The sequence below is a fragment of the Primulina huaijiensis genome, chromosome 8, assembly GCF_012295235.1.
Source record: "Primulina huaijiensis isolate GDHJ02 chromosome 8, ASM1229523v2, whole genome shotgun sequence".
In the NCBI taxonomy this organism is placed as follows: Eukaryota; Viridiplantae; Streptophyta; class Magnoliopsida; order Lamiales; family Gesneriaceae; genus Primulina; species Primulina huaijiensis.
The window spans coordinates 20,000,058-20,015,484 of NC_133313.1; the positions used below are offsets into that span (position 1 = coordinate 20,000,058).

At 35.7% G+C, this 15,427-nt stretch overlaps 3 protein-coding genes across 4 annotated transcripts; all 3 read right to left on the reverse strand.

Annotated features, from left to right (window-relative positions):
* Positions 1–1,793: 1,793 nt before the first annotated feature.
* On the reverse strand, positions 1,794–6,396 carry LOC140982279 (patatin-like protein 7). 2 transcript variants are annotated; one of them, XM_073448738.1, is made up of 3 exons: positions 5,032–6,396; positions 3,054–3,360; positions 1,794–2,158 (listed from the first exon to the last, which is right to left on the reverse strand). In XM_073448738.1, the coding sequence occupies exons 1-2, from the start codon at positions 6,166–6,168 to the stop codon at positions 3,088–3,090; spliced, it is 1,410 nt and encodes a 469-aa protein (XP_073304839.1). In that variant the 5' UTR covers positions 6,169–6,396; the 3' UTR covers positions 1,794–2,158; positions 3,054–3,087. The 2 variants fall into 2 exon arrangements, with proteins under 2 accessions (XP_073304839.1, XP_073304840.1); XM_073448739.1 differs by having other exon boundaries at positions 3,054–3,357; positions 5,032–6,393.
* Positions 6,397–7,763: 1,367 nt separating this feature from the next.
* Positions 7,764–11,775, reverse strand: LOC140983357 (protein disulfide isomerase-like 1-3). The gene is made up of 12 exons (XM_073450381.1): positions 11,145–11,775; positions 10,853–10,982; positions 10,456–10,621; positions 10,264–10,382; positions 10,075–10,155; positions 9,457–9,543; positions 9,243–9,317; positions 9,089–9,157; positions 8,933–9,013; positions 8,609–8,743; positions 8,314–8,370; positions 7,764–8,212 (listed from the first exon to the last, which is right to left on the reverse strand). The coding sequence occupies exons 1-12, from the start codon at positions 11,681–11,683 to the stop codon at positions 8,042–8,044; spliced, it is 1,710 nt and encodes a 569-aa protein (XP_073306482.1). The 5' UTR covers positions 11,684–11,775; the 3' UTR covers positions 7,764–8,041.
* Positions 11,776–12,800: 1,025 nt separating this feature from the next.
* LOC140983445 (caffeoylshikimate esterase-like) lies at positions 12,801–14,973 on the reverse strand. The gene is made up of 2 exons (XM_073450506.1): positions 14,233–14,973; positions 12,801–13,422 (listed from the first exon to the last, which is right to left on the reverse strand). The coding sequence occupies exons 1-2, from the start codon at positions 14,875–14,877 to the stop codon at positions 13,084–13,086; spliced, it is 984 nt and encodes a 327-aa protein (XP_073306607.1). The 5' UTR covers positions 14,878–14,973; the 3' UTR covers positions 12,801–13,083.
* Between the last annotated feature and the right edge of the window lie 454 nt (positions 14,974–15,427).

Consider the following 15,427-nt stretch of genomic DNA (forward strand, 5'->3'; position numbering starts at 1 on the left):
TATATGTCTCACAAAATATGACCTGTGAGACCGTCTCAAACAAGTTTTTGTCTTTTTTTTAATACGAGATATAGGTTCGCCGACCCACGAAATCATTGATTAAAAGAAATTTTAAAAATAAAGTTGGACATTGGACATAGTATTTTTTTTTTTTTTTCAATAGTAGACTTTTTGTGAGACAGTTTAACTGATCTTGTTTCTTGATATGAGTTAATTCGATCTATATTTAAATTGAAAAATAATACTTTTAGTATAAAATGTAATATTTTATCATAAATTTTGTCGGGTTAAAGATATGTCTCGTAAAATTAGTATGTGTGACGATTTTACATAAATTTTTGTTTGTTTTTTTTTTCAATTGTATATATTATTTGGAAGGTATAAAGTGTAGGCCATTAGCAGCAAAGGAAAAGGAGAATTAGAGGACGCAAGTGGTTGGATGTGATTAATCTTGAAAATAGCAAGACAACAAAATTGATTAAATAAATCTGTCATTAATTTTAATGGAATAAACAATTGGCTAAGGTTTGTTCCAACATCATCTTCTTACTCGATTATTCGATGGGAAGTGGACATTATTAATTATCAAATCACCCATTAAATGTGACGAATATTAGAAAATTGGCGATTCCCCATTTTGATTATGTTTTTGAGAATGATGTATATCCATCTATATGCATAATTGTATTATTATTCAGATATATATTCACCACCAGCTTTTGTTTAATTCTAAACGTTGACTTTTGACTTGAAATGAATTTTTTTTAGCAAATTCAATTAAATTAGAATGTCTCACGTATCAATTTTACAAATTTCAATATCAAAATTTTAGCATTGATAAAATTATTGCAATTGCTAACTGGTTTTAAAAAATCATAAATCTGAAACCAATTATTACAAAATATATATATATATATATATATATATATGTGTGTGTGTGTGTGTGTGTGTGTGTTATAGCGTGTTTTGTGTAGCATAGCTTAAGCTACGAGAGTTGGATTATTTAATTAAATGTCACTGTTACATATAATAAAAAAATTCTTTCATTTTTTTTTTATAAAAACATAAGTCTCACGTAAAATATATTATAACCCCCAATTTTTAAATAACATATTGATATATTTATCTTATTTTTTTAGCTAGAGGAATGTTTTATTTGTTGCATTTCTTTGATTTATGTGAAATTATAACGGAAGAAGTACAAAAATAAATACAAGATTAAGAGATATAATAATTAAGGATTTCTTCAAATTATAATCAAGAAATTCTAACAAGAAAAAGTTTGAATAGGTCTCTTGTGAGACGGTATCATGAATCTTTATCTGTGAAACAGGTCAACCCTATCGATATTCACAATAAAAAGTAATATTCTTAGCATAAAAAGTAATATTTTTTAATGGATGACCCAAATAAGATATCTGTCTCACAAAATACGACCCGTGATACCGTCTCACACAAGTTTTTATCAAAAAATTCCCCCTAAATAATGGACCACTCCTAAAATCGTCCGTCCAAAAAATTTCCAAGAAAATATGTTCGATTAGAAAATACAGTCAAAATTGTATATCCAAAAAATAAAAATAAAAATAAAAAAATTTCCTATCTCAAAAACCCATCCCATCAATTTTTAATTTTTTTTTTTTAAAAAAAAGCACTCAATAAGTCGAAAATATTCTAAATCTAATGGGAAAAGAGTACAAACTCTGAATTGTTGGGCTTTTAGTTCGAAAATTTAGTCATTTGGGTTTTTGACAGTTTTCCTGATTTCCTATTCTTGATTCTCAATTCTTGAATCATCGCCAAACATATTCTCTTTTATTCACTATAATATAATCTGATATTCAATGTACATATATGATAATATGTAGGTATAAAAATAAAAATTGACTGCAAACAAATTACACCACCAAAATGAAAAAATTAAAAAGTACACCTCCAAGAATTTGAATGAAATGAGGAGTTTTCAAATGGGCAACTAATCTTTAAATTGATACAGAAATACAAATTGACCACCATGCCAATCAAGAATCTCACAAAGTCCACACCTTTATGCTGCACTTTCCTCCAATCTTTGCCAATTTCTCAAAAGGAAAAGCTTTCCTAAACTTTTACCTTTTTTGAAATTTGTTTCCCTACAGCAACATAAATCTTCATTTACCTGCATCCAAGATACACCCCAACATCAATAAGAAATTGGACCAAAGTTTTCCACATAAATGACACTAATAAATAATGACCATTTGGCTAATAACTCATCGGAATAAATTTCTAATTTATATATTTTTTTTAACAAAGACCATTTTGACTCCCACATGGGAAATCTTGTCAGCCCATTAAATTTTGCAGGTAAGAAGGTCCCTCCAGTCTGGGATTGTCTTGATGCACCGACAAGGATTTGATCATCTCCCAAAGTTGTAAAATGACTAAAATACACACATTCTCCTCCAAGAATCGGTGTCGGCCAGCAGACAAAATGGTTAATAGTTGTATCCCCACATCTTATTTGGCTATAAATTTCATCTCTCTGCTGTACTTGAAAGAGAGAAAAGTATGCCAACAGCCAAAAGATGGTTGTAAACATTGTTGTGTAAGTAACTATCAGAACTAGACAACATTAGAGCCCACGGGTGGTGCTGAAAATACAACACCTATATCTTGAAGTGGTTAGGATTTACAAAAATCTTGATGTGTTTTATAAGGAAAATACATTTTCTTTACGCATAAACTTATGAGTGAAAACTGAAAATACATCTTTAGTTCAAAACTCCGTATATCTTACAACGGGAGGATCCAAAAAACATTGAGATTTTTTATATATAACTTTTTGAAATTTCAAGTTCCACCTGATGCCATACTGAGAAACCTAATTCACATAATCAACTACTTAAAGTAATAAAATGGTTCTACCTTTACTGTTTTCGAGTGTAGGAAAGCACATGGGGGCCTCATAGATATAAGCAGGCAAAATAATGCAAGTAATAAATATAAAGTAAAGTGACAATTTAATACTAGTGATAAAGAATGATAAAATAGTCAAAGAGGGTGGGGCTTACCTTTATTTGACTCTTCTGGAAAGAGTGAAATTGTTCAAGAAGCTTTTGGGGTAACTTGCTTGAATGCAACAGTGGGAGCTATTCCACAACTCCTCCTCTGATGTTCAAGCACTAGCTGTTCAGCAAACCATTCGAGTTTCTCAAAATTGCTCCTCTCTCCTATCCTCTTACCCTTGAAGAGGACCGATTCGACATTTTTCTGGTTCAGCATATCATCAGCCGCGCAGATCAGCATTTTCAGTTTGCTAGGAGTAGGGTGCGACTCGATCTTCAACCCATGTTGAACCAAGTTTGTTCCATTAGCCTGCTACTCGTAAAATCAGACAAAGTATTAGCAAACACGATACCATAGATGGGATGTAAACTAGAAAGTATAGCTCAAAACCAAATAGAGATCCTTGTATAACTTTTTTTAAAAAAAAGAAAACGATATCAACAATTCAACATAGTAGTAGATCAGAACCAAGATTTTGATTATGGGCAAGACAAGTTCCATGGCAAAAAAAACGAGTAAAATAAAAAAGAATAAGGGGTTACTCATCATGCCAGGTCCCATTCCTTAATATGTTATATCAAAAGATGGACCAAGCATAATTTTTAAGTTTTCGTGAACTGCGAAGAACTAGCCACTAACACGAGGAGCCACTTCTCAACAACCTAATCAACAACTTGCAGTATACTCACAATTCAAGAAGACAAATAGGTTTTAATTAGCTTTTCCTTCCCATAGTTGTCCGATCCCCTAACCGTTCATATGGTTTAACAGTACAATATCTTTTTTTTGTCAAGTCCGTGTTATGTCAGATCATACAAATCACATATAAATAAAGGTTAGCAAGATCACAGTCACCAATATGCATATATTATAGTACACCTGGAAAAAATATCGACAGATAAAACCAATAATCTTACTATGGCCTGGACCATGAAAGAAAACGAGTAAATAGACCGCACACTATGCCGGTGATCCGAACAATCAGGCGAAGTAGAAGATTAGGAAGAACCTATTGTGGTTGGAACACTCCACTGGTTGGAAAACAGTACTGAGTTAAGGTAACAAAGTCCGTAAATGTTTAGAACACTCCATTTTGGTTGGCATAGAGGACACCAGGTTCAACCTATTGTGACCATGTTGGGAGATGAACTCTCTATCTATTACATATTATCGGATGTATGAATCTCATATATTACTTCTACATGTAAGAGTGAGTACTCCAAAGTATATTTATGCATCCAATGGTACATACTACAAATGTAGTGCTTCTTCTTGAATATGATATATGTACCACCCAATTCATTAATCAATTACAAGGACGGAACTAGAAAAGAAAAGTAATTAAGACGATTGAAGGAGATTCATTTGACTTGTTTGTTTTCTAAAAAATTAGAGTATTTTGTCTTCAGCAGATGCTGCTGGTCACTACTCTTTGGCCCGTTTGCTTCCTTCACTCAAGTGCACGTAATAAGCACACGGAAATAAATTGCATGCTCACAAAATGTCTACCTTTAGCCCATCCTCGTCCCCAACCCCCCAGCCTGCCTCATCTCACCAAAAGCTCCAAACAAAATCCCTTAATAAAATTTGTTATCGTTCACATTTCAAAAGTAAACACAGAGCTCGAAAGATACTATCATTTAGATATGTTCGATTAAAAGTTTTTCTACTCGTCACAAATCCAAATATACAATATGTTTTATTAAGATTTGGAAGAAATAAAAATTTGATTTGAAATTATAATTGAAATTCAAAATATCATTTTAACTCAAATCCCATGAAAACATTAATTTTATTTAGTTATATCAAATCAAATCAAATATCAATTCTCATTTTAAAATTGTATTATATCAAATACTCAAAATTACCAAATTTCATGGAACAAACACACCGTAAGTGTAAATGGAATATGACGGGTGAAAAGAAATTACGTTTGGAGCTCAAGATACGTAATTTCAGCACCCAAAAGGCGAAGGGCCGTACCTGAATGCGGACGTAATTGCTGCTGCGGCTCTGACCGAAAGCTAAAGCTACGGCTTGGTCAACGAACTCAGACGAGCCGTCGGCGGAAATCCTAGCCGACGGCCGAGCCCAATCTTTAGACTTCCATTTCTTGACTTCCTCATAGTCAAAGCTGCCCTCGAGAACCTGGCAGCCGCCCAGTGAAAGTACCAAAATATCCTCAACCCCTCTCACAAAAGGGAATTCCTGTTTGTTATGAAGCACGTGGGTAATAGCCGCCGCCGTGGGGTTGTTCATTGCCAACCCTCCGTCCACGCCGAAGCAACGTGTCGACCCATTAACCGACTTCATGCAAACCGGGCCGAATGACCCGGGTTCTGCTGCTGTGGCGACACACACCTCACAGAGGTTAAAATCGAAGCTGTCTGATTCCAGAGCATCTGCTCGGGAGAACAGGAACGGCGCCATACTGGCAAGGTCGTAGCAAGGAATCAAAATCGGTTTCAAAGTATTTTTCAACGTTAAGCTGCGCCCGGTTTTTTCATCCTTAAAAGCTTCCTTTATCGCCTTCTCTAAACCGAAGGTGGCAAAATCGGCGCCGCCGGTTTTCCTGAAAAGTCGCTTGAGTAGATTGCCCTTGCGATTGCGTGTTTTTGCGGGGTGGCAGATTTTATCACCCTCCGCCTCCAGAAACTTCCACGTGTCATCGGCGTGGAAAATCGGGCGGCTTTGATCGTTGGTGGCAAAAAGCATTGCCGTGAAAATACCACCTACTCCGGCCCCGGCGGCGACGTCGAAATAATCGGCGATTCTGGCGTTGGGATTGCCAGACTTACTCTTCAACGCCATTTCCAAAAACGACAGCGCTTTAGCCGATAGAACGTTCTGCATCCCACCGCCATCTATGCTGAGGATGCATATTTTCCACCTCTGGTTTTTCACTGCCTTAAGGCCGTCTTCTCCTTTAAGCACGACGTCATTTCTGAGCTGCTGCTCCGCCAGCGGCTTCGGAACCCATATCTTCTGATCATCACAGCCAAATAAAAAATTGGTTTCCAGTATCGAGAAAATCTCGTAGCTCAATTTATCCGCGTCAATACTGGGTTCTTGCAATCCAAGCGAATAACTTTTAACATTATCAACACCAATACACGCCATTTCTGAACTATTTCTCCTCCCACCAACTAATATATCAGTTTCCCCATCTCCCCATCTTTAGGATAAGAACTGGGCCTATATATGTAGCCAGGGGTTGCAGACTAAAAAAGGAGAACGGATCAAAGGATTGTTACCGGCACACGAGGAATGAGAAAGAAGATGAAGAGCGTGATAGCGGGGGAACTAGTGCAGTATTTTGCCGAGCGTCGCTCTAATTCTGCCTTTTATATCTAATAAAATAAATAATTTATACCTAACAACAATAATAGATATTGTTTGTATTAGTTTATAAACAAATATGAATAATGCATTTATTTTTCTTTTAAAAAACAATTACAATTTCAAACTTGTTTTCTCCGATAATTTATCTATATCAGATTTTTAATTCAATAACATTCTATCCTTTTTATCTTATAAAAATTGATTAAAAAATATGTGTAACAATTTTATAAAAAAATTAAAAATTAAAAAAATCATATATTAAATTAGACTGTCGATATTTTAAAATCACCAAAAGACATCGTTTTTCTAAAATTGAGGTGGTGCACAACTATTAAATGCATAGATGATGTAGTTTAGAACACTGCTTTTAAGTACCCAACCTGTATAGAGTTATCTGATATCATGTATTGATAATCAAATGTTAAATTTAATAACATTATAATAAGATAAACACATTATGTATATCATACAAAAATCAGACTAGTTGAGTATCGAATCTCGTATGGATCTGACATATCTTTATTTATGAGATATGTCAGATTTGTCTATATTTACCATAATAAATAATATTTTTGACATAAAAAAATAATAAGTTTACACGAATGGTCCAAATAAGAGATCTGTTCCAATAAAATTTATTTGTAAAGATATCTAATATCTCATTCCTTAATTATCACTTTCTAGTTTCTACTTTCATTGTAATATTATGATTAACTATTAATCAAATCTTGTTATTAATAATATATGAGCCTTAAATTTACATGAAATTTCGTAATAAACAAACCAATCATTTTAAATTGTATAAAGTCATATATCGAGTTACACTGACGTATAAATACAAGGCAAAAACTTGTGTGAGACGGTCTCACAAATCGTATTTTGTGATACGGATCTTATTTGGATCGTTCATGAAAAAATATTACTTTTTATGCTAATAGTATTACTTTTTTATTGTGAATATCGGTATGATTGACCCGTCTCACAGATAAAGATCCATGAGTACTCTAAATATAACGGTGAATGATTTATTTATTTTTCAATATAAATTTTAATTAATAATCAAATAATAAAGCTGGCAAAAAAATGTGGTCTAATGTGAAACAAAGACAATGGTTCCGTTTTCGCCGTCAAATGGTCCAGCTCAGGCCCACTACGCCTAAATCTTATCATAACGGTAATCTCGCAGGAGATTTTTGGTCAAACTTTGACTCTCGCAGGATCAAAAGTCTCAATCGAGGCAAACTCAATTTGAGCACTAGCGAGTTGCGAATAGCTTGCGAGTGACTAGTCGAAACAAGTTTAATTTAGATCAAGCTCGAACTTAACTCGAGTCATGACACCCTGTAAAGTCAAAATTAGAGCTATCAAAACTAACAGGAAGCTTCATTCTACCAAGACTCGCAAAAACATCGTTACGCTCAAAAAAGAAAAGGTATACCCTTATACATAGACATTCTAGGCGATGTAATTAGCCACCACTGAACACAAATGTTGAGCATCTAAATCTAACAACTGTAGTGGCTTCATAAAATTAAAATCTAGGATATCCCGACACAATCCAGCCCCAGACTTTTTGAATCTATATAGTTTCTTTACTTATGTAGTAGCATTTTCTGTCAGTTAAAATTGAGACGAAAGTGTTTTTACCCTCTCATAATTCATCCTTTACATCATTGCCGCTCGCTTCACGGCCTGAGGTGGAATCTGAAGAAACAGCAGTTCTGTGTTGTGAGGCCGGTTGTTGAAGCTTGAATGGAATGGATGCGTGTTTCTTTAAGAATTTGTAATAGGCAACCACTGTGCGATCGGTGTCACAAGTAATCTGCACAGAATTATAGTTTGATACATAATGGTATCAAAATAATGGTAGTGTATTCCAAATACAAGGAAGATTTTAGGATATAGAAATAAACTACTGCTTACAGGATCGAAACTCTTGTTGCCAGCTGGGAAGAAGAGAAGAGTCGGGAAACCATCTGGCTGTAAAACATACGTTGAAATTAGCATCAGACATTCTATGCAGAAATCATAGTGTATATGCGGATATGCCTAATGTCTCGAGATTTTTGAATCACTGGAAATAAAAAATTTGTCGTCCTCTGATAACTCAACATAGGACTTACCTTCTAAATTAAGGTTTACTCAAGATCTATACTTTATACTTCCCAAAGAGGAAAATCGATTGTTAGAAAACCATCGTTAAACAAAATGGGAGTACCTTGGCTCTGGGGTGCTCGTTTGTTGTCCCATCCATCTTGGCAATTACAAGGGAATCTATACCTCTCAAATGCTTGCCAAGCTTGTTGTATATAGGTTCTAAAGATTGACAGTGTGCGCACCAAGGAGCATATATCTATTTTGAAACAATAATCATAACCCACAAAAAGAAATACAAATTTGATGATCATCCCATGTTCGTTCAGGTGTAACACTACTCGTATCTATTATCTTATTGTAAGTTGCACTTGGTGTTAAATATAAAAAAATTAATTTCTAGATACTTTTTTTACTATAACATCATCACAGATGAGCTGACTTGTACCTCAAGAAGAACGTCTTTGGACTCATCCAACACAATTTCATCAAAGTTGTTGCCTACCACTATTTTGACATCCCCATCATTCTGTAAAAACAAACGACAAAAGTTGGAACGAATGTCTCAAGGATACATGTCAATGTCCGACCAATTAAAACGTACATTCTCAGGTATAGGATCTGATTTGTAGAAGGGCCGAAGATTATCTTGCAAAAAATTCTCTCCAAAAGACTAAAAGATAAACAAAATCGTTTAGACCACAATAACTCACGGTTTCAGAAATTGTTCAGTTCCACGAGAACAAGTACTAAATAACCTTGATGCTGCTAATGGTCAATTCTCCATCCAATAAAAACTTTCTGGCATCATCATTTCCTGTGTATGCAATAACCTGGATTTCAAATTCTTGTTATCAGATAAAGGTTTCATTATTTGATATATTCATGCATAAATGAAAAAAACAAAATGGCAAAATGTGAAGGGACGAGAAACAACAAAGACAACAGAGAAGATTTTAGGCAGAGATGTACCCTTGGAGAGGCTCCACTGACTCCAAAGTATTCAGAGACTTCTTTGCCAACATCTTCGTTATCCAGTTCCACATAAACACACAGAAGCTGCAATAGATTCACAAAACAATTCAAAATTGAAACATGCATCTGGTAACACAATTTGGCAAGAGCTAAAATGAATTTAGAGAAAATGGCAAGGAACCAAAATTCAGGAACCTATATGGAAAGAAACTGAAATTTGCTTCAATATGTTTAATTAAAATATCATGCTCACTTGGCTAACATATTATTCAATTTTAATCGTGCAAAAATTCTTCCACTGAAGAGGTTAGAGCCGGTCTTCAAAACAAATCAGACCAGATAGAAAACAAACCACAGGAACAAGATAATAATTCTTAGAGAAATATAGAGTTATTTAGTGAATAGATGCCATCGTAAAATTCCAAAATCAGATGCAAAACATGCTTCAGTTTTCGCCCACAAAAATGAAAAATAAAAACACAGACGAAGTTACTGAGATAATAAGAAACAGAATGTGACTTTTAAAAGTTATACTGTGATTCTGTAGATTCTGGTCTAGAGAAGAAATGTGAAAATAATCGTTAATTAAAGCATACTGATAAATACTGACGTCACCTTTCCCTTGACAGCTTTTGCTGCCTCTAGGAATTTTGGATAAAATATCTCTGAATCACTGGAAGTGGCAAAAAGTATCAACTGTGATTAAAAAAGAACAAAATTGAATCAACCTACAAATAAATTAATGCAAGGAACACAAAATAAAATTCTTCTTATCTATCGTTCAAGTGGGATTGGACAATATACCTGCTTCTTGATCGGATTCTCAAACACTTTTCGTGCACTCTCCCGTGTCAAATTGGTGACAAGAGGAAGCTTATTCTCAAATACAAAATCCGCTATTGCCGACTTAGTGAACTGGCCATCTGTACGGCCAAGGAATAATGTACATAATTACATATAAGGTTAAGTTCTCAACGAAAGACACAGAGAACTAACCAAAAATGCTAAATTTTTCAGCTTCTTTTTTAATTACAGCCAAGGCTGGACGTTTGATGAGATGATCGATGTCGAAGAGCTTCGCCACATCTGAAGATGTCGTCTGGTAAAAGCTAACATCGTCTTCGAGCTTAGAGGCAGCACCAAGTTCCTCGCTATCTGAACCCTACAAAGTTATCAGTTGATCAGTCAGGCTTGTACATGCTTCAAAAGAAATTTTGCCAAGGCACATTGATTATCGCCGTGACATGTCAGACCCACATTGAACGAGTCATGGATGAACTTCATACCAACGGAGTTAACTAAAATTTAGAAATTTTACTGATTTTAACGTCAATTATCCTCTGTAAACTTGGGAAAGACAAGCAAGAAGATTAGAAATAGTGGATAATCATACCACCAAACTTTCCAAGTAGCCCAAAACTAATTTCTCTTGAGCTGCCAAAATGCTTTGTGCCTCGTCAATCGTTGTAATATTTTGTAACACCGGTCCTATTTTTTTCTTCAACCAAGAAACAATAGAATCTCTGCAACAAAAATTATTACATTAGAAAATGTCTTGCAACCTAAGCTATCGATCATTTGTAAAACCACTGTCGGGATCATTGCTAATAAAATCAAATCTATAAACCAACAACACACGCGGTTTCAAATTAACTCATCTGATACGCGAAAGGTCAAATTTTTACTTGGTGCGGTGACCAGTATAGGGTTTTTGAATCCCATCCACGAAGAAGTATACAGTAGGAAACCCCTGCACATCAAACTTCTGCGCCAGCTCCGTCTCCTCTGTGGCATCAATCTTCGCCAGCACCACCTCCTCATCCTTAAGCTCCGTCGCCGCCTCTGCGTACTCCGGAGCCAGTGCCTGACAATGCCCGCACCACGGCGCGTAAAATTCCACCATTACAAACCTGTTCTTCTGAACGAACTCGCTGAAGTTCGATTCCTTCAGAACCACCACGTGAGTCTCGTCCAAATCCGGCGTACTGTAGCCGCCGTCATCGTCCGTGTACGTCGACAAATCATCGTCTTCCTCTAAATCGTCGTAATTCTCGTAATCTCTCGGATGGCCGTAGGGATAAGCTGAATCAGATGATTCGGCATCATTTTTCTCGTCTTGCTCAAGAAAAGTCAGATCTTCATCTTTCTCAGGTTTTAACGACTGTATCAATACACTGAAGCAAATTAAGTATAGAAAAACTGAAAGAATCACCACAGATTTCATTGCCACTACAAGAAACTCCTAAATTTTCGAGAATTCGTTAGTTTATGAGTGTAAGAATCGATTCGACGGAATGCGGATACTGCTTTTTTTTTTTTTTTTTGGAGCGGAAATATTGTGCCGGGGATCGAGGGTTGTGGCTGGAGTGACACGTGGAATTGTATAATTGGTTGACTTGAAAGTTTAACAAATAAAATACTGACACGTGTTCATTTGACTTTTAGATGCTGAGATATAAGTCGTAGGATGATTTAAGAATCTTGTAAAACAATTTGCTGAAGAAAAATTAGTAAAACAAACTTAAACTAATTTTTATTATTAAAATATTACGAAATATGTTTTTTTTGAAGAAATTACGCGTACATGTTGAGTAGATCTCTTGTGAGACGGTCTCACGAACTTTATCTTTGAGACGGGTCGACCTGACCGATATTCACAATAAAAAATAATACTCTTAACAAAAAAGTAATACTTTTTCATATATAACTCAAATAAAATATTTATCTCACAAAATACGATCCGTGAGATCGTATCACACAAGATAACTCACATCAAGAATGAAGGTTCAAATTGAATAAATTCGAGTTCCATTTGAAAAAAAATAAACATGATGAATTCGTCTTGAGTTTCACAAATTCGAATATAACCTTACAACCCTATACCTAGGCAGTAGCTCTCACAATTACTCGTTCTTTAATTGAAACATTTAATGTTGAATAAAGTGATACAAAAAAAAAAGTTGGCATCTGCTAAATCATTTTAAATCTTGTATTTTTTTACCATATTATTTATTTGTATATTGCATATAGAATATTTAAACAAACACTACAATGATTAAATCAAATTAATTTTCATATATAATTATTTATATCACTGAGAAATTGATCAAATATTATTTCTAAAAAAAAATGAATTATGCCCTAATTTGTAATCGTACATTTATAAACTAACTCAGTGATGAATTGAAATTGCGAAAATTGTGTTTGAATCTATAAATTGAAATGATTGATTTCAATTTCTTATCTTCTTTGAATTGAAAATTACAGTGAGTTTCAAATTCATTGTATATAACTTAAAGCAGTTTCAATAAAAATAGTAATATCATTTGAAATTTCATTACTCAAATCCAAGTGCAGTATAGGATAAAATATAAGCCTAGAGAAAATTTAAAATATTCGATGGGAGCTCGGAGAGTTTATCACTCATCTGCTCGAGTACACAGCCAATGCTAACAGATGTTCAAAGTCCTCAATAAACCGGAGTAGAACAGAATAGATACAGACCAACACATGTCTTGATGGTGACGACGAGGGCGATTTATGAAACAACATAATTTATAAGTTACAAGAATTTCATACCATATACTTAGCCACACACAACCATCAGCTGTCCCATCTCCACCATCAACCGCGACTCTCCGCTCTTGTCACGAGCCAATCCACAACCTCCCCAAACACAAGCTCCACATTTTCATCTGGTTCTCCCGCTAGCTGGTGCCACATTCCAGGGTAGATCTTAAGGGTCTTATCCTTGGAGGAAGCAAGGTTGTGGAGCTCCTCTGCACATGCCGGATCACACACGATGTCTTCTCCACCATGAACAATCAGAAATGGCACATCAACTTCATGGAACTTCCCTTGCACTTCCCTGCATACCCTCATGAGTTCTTGTGCTGTGGCTGCACGAGGCCTCATCAAAGGCCTCTTAGGGCTCGCAAATGCCAGTTTTCGCTTCCATTCCACCTTTAATCAGATAATCATATGAAAACATGCCACACATGCTACTTCAACTCAGGAGGGAAGAATTCCTTTGGCTTAAGTCGGTATTTTTGCATAGGAGACTGAAGTCTGAACAGCAGTCCCTCGACTAAAAATACATACATATACACTAAAAATACATATACGCTAAACGTGACCTCCTGGCTCAGGCAGTTTTATGCAAAATCACATAAGAATGTTGTGCAGTCACCTTTTGTTGCCTCCAATTTCCTGATTCCTCCCAATTCTTAAAATTTACAATAAATTCATACAATATTTTTTTCCTTTTCTCCAAGAACTTGTTAGGAAATTAGGAGATACAATTCCATAAATCGCTCATATAATATGAATTCGACATTATCAATCTAATTAGTCATTTGTCCCAAGCCTTTTCTATCACTCAGACTCTGCAAATAATTACCGAGAATTGATCTTTCAGATTCATCCGAAAAACAATGTCCATGAAACTATGAAACTTCAATGCATACCAGCAGTTTGGGTTCCTGAAAATTATTTTCCATTCCAATTCTCCTTAATAAAGCCACGAGTGAGTATTTTAAGAAATAAAATAAATTTGCCACTTTCTTAGGTCCCCGCTCTTCCATACTAACAAACCAAATAAAATTTGACGATTCAAAATTTCAAAGCGACCTCTACCTGTTTTTCTACAATTCTACCAAGTTTGAAGACAAATTTGAATTCAAACATTAGCCATCATCGTAATTAAATCTCATCAGATTTCATCGAGAAACCAAACTAAACTACAACAAATTTTATAAGAGGGGAAAAAGTTACCTTGAAGGAAACAGCAGGTATGGAGCCCCGAGTAGGCACAACGCACCACGTCGGAACCAAAAACGCAGCAAGGGAAAGGAAATGCTCCAACGGCCATGGTGGCTTAAACTTGTCACTAATCCCACACATAGCCCCGTTTAAAACGACGCCGTCGAACTTCCTATCCGGTAAAATTCCATCACGGCGAAGCGTTATCAGCAACGCAATAGCACCGCCAAGCGACTCCGCGTACATGAACGCCGGCAAATCCGGCGCAAACCTCGCGCGGAAACTATTAAAAAACAAAATACATTCATCCACGACGAGATTCATGTCCGGTAAATGAGCAATTAAGCCTTCGGAGAAGCCGTGGCCGAAGTGATCGATGGCGCACACGGCGAATCCGTGCTTGGCGATGTGCACGGAGGTGAGCTGCAAGAACCAGCTGGATTCGCCGGTGTAGCCGTGCACCACGCACACAACGCCTTTGAGCGGAGTTTCTTGCTGAATGGGGGTCCACCACTGGGTGAAGAGCTTGAGGTTTTGCCTGCTGGTGATGTAAGCAGAACCGTGGTCAACAGAATGGCGCGTGTAGAACTCCTCCGGCGTCAGCGAGCCGAAGGGGCTCGTCTCGTTGGCTTCGGCTACAGGGTGAGTGTATTTCATTTTCGAGGCTTGCTAGAATGCGCCAGGGTGGCTTGAAGCGCGACGGATACAGTGAAGCAGGAGGAGGACGGGAATAACTAAGTTAGTTGGGAGGTGAAAAACGTGTTACATTGGATTTATATCGTGATGAATTTACAATTCTACCCCCATTACAGCTGACGAATGACGATTCGTAGGATACGCCAAGGTATAAATTTAAGAATATGTATATTGTGAGACGATCTCACGGATTTTTATCTGTGAAACGGTTCAATCTTATCAATATTCACAATAAAAAATAATACTCTTAGCATAAAAAGTAATACTTTTTTTATTAATGACCCAAATAAGATATATGTTTCACAAAATACGACCCGTGAGACCGTCTCAGACAAGTTTTTGCCTAAATTTAAAATCTAAAATTTGAATTTTTTATGTATTTTAAAAATAGATTTTTTTATTAAATTTGGTTTCTTGAACATTTCTCAAAAAAACCAATTTTAAAATCAAAGACTCGGGTAAGCATGGTTCCTCCGAGCAACCAAAAATCATTTTTTGCTTCCAATCTTTC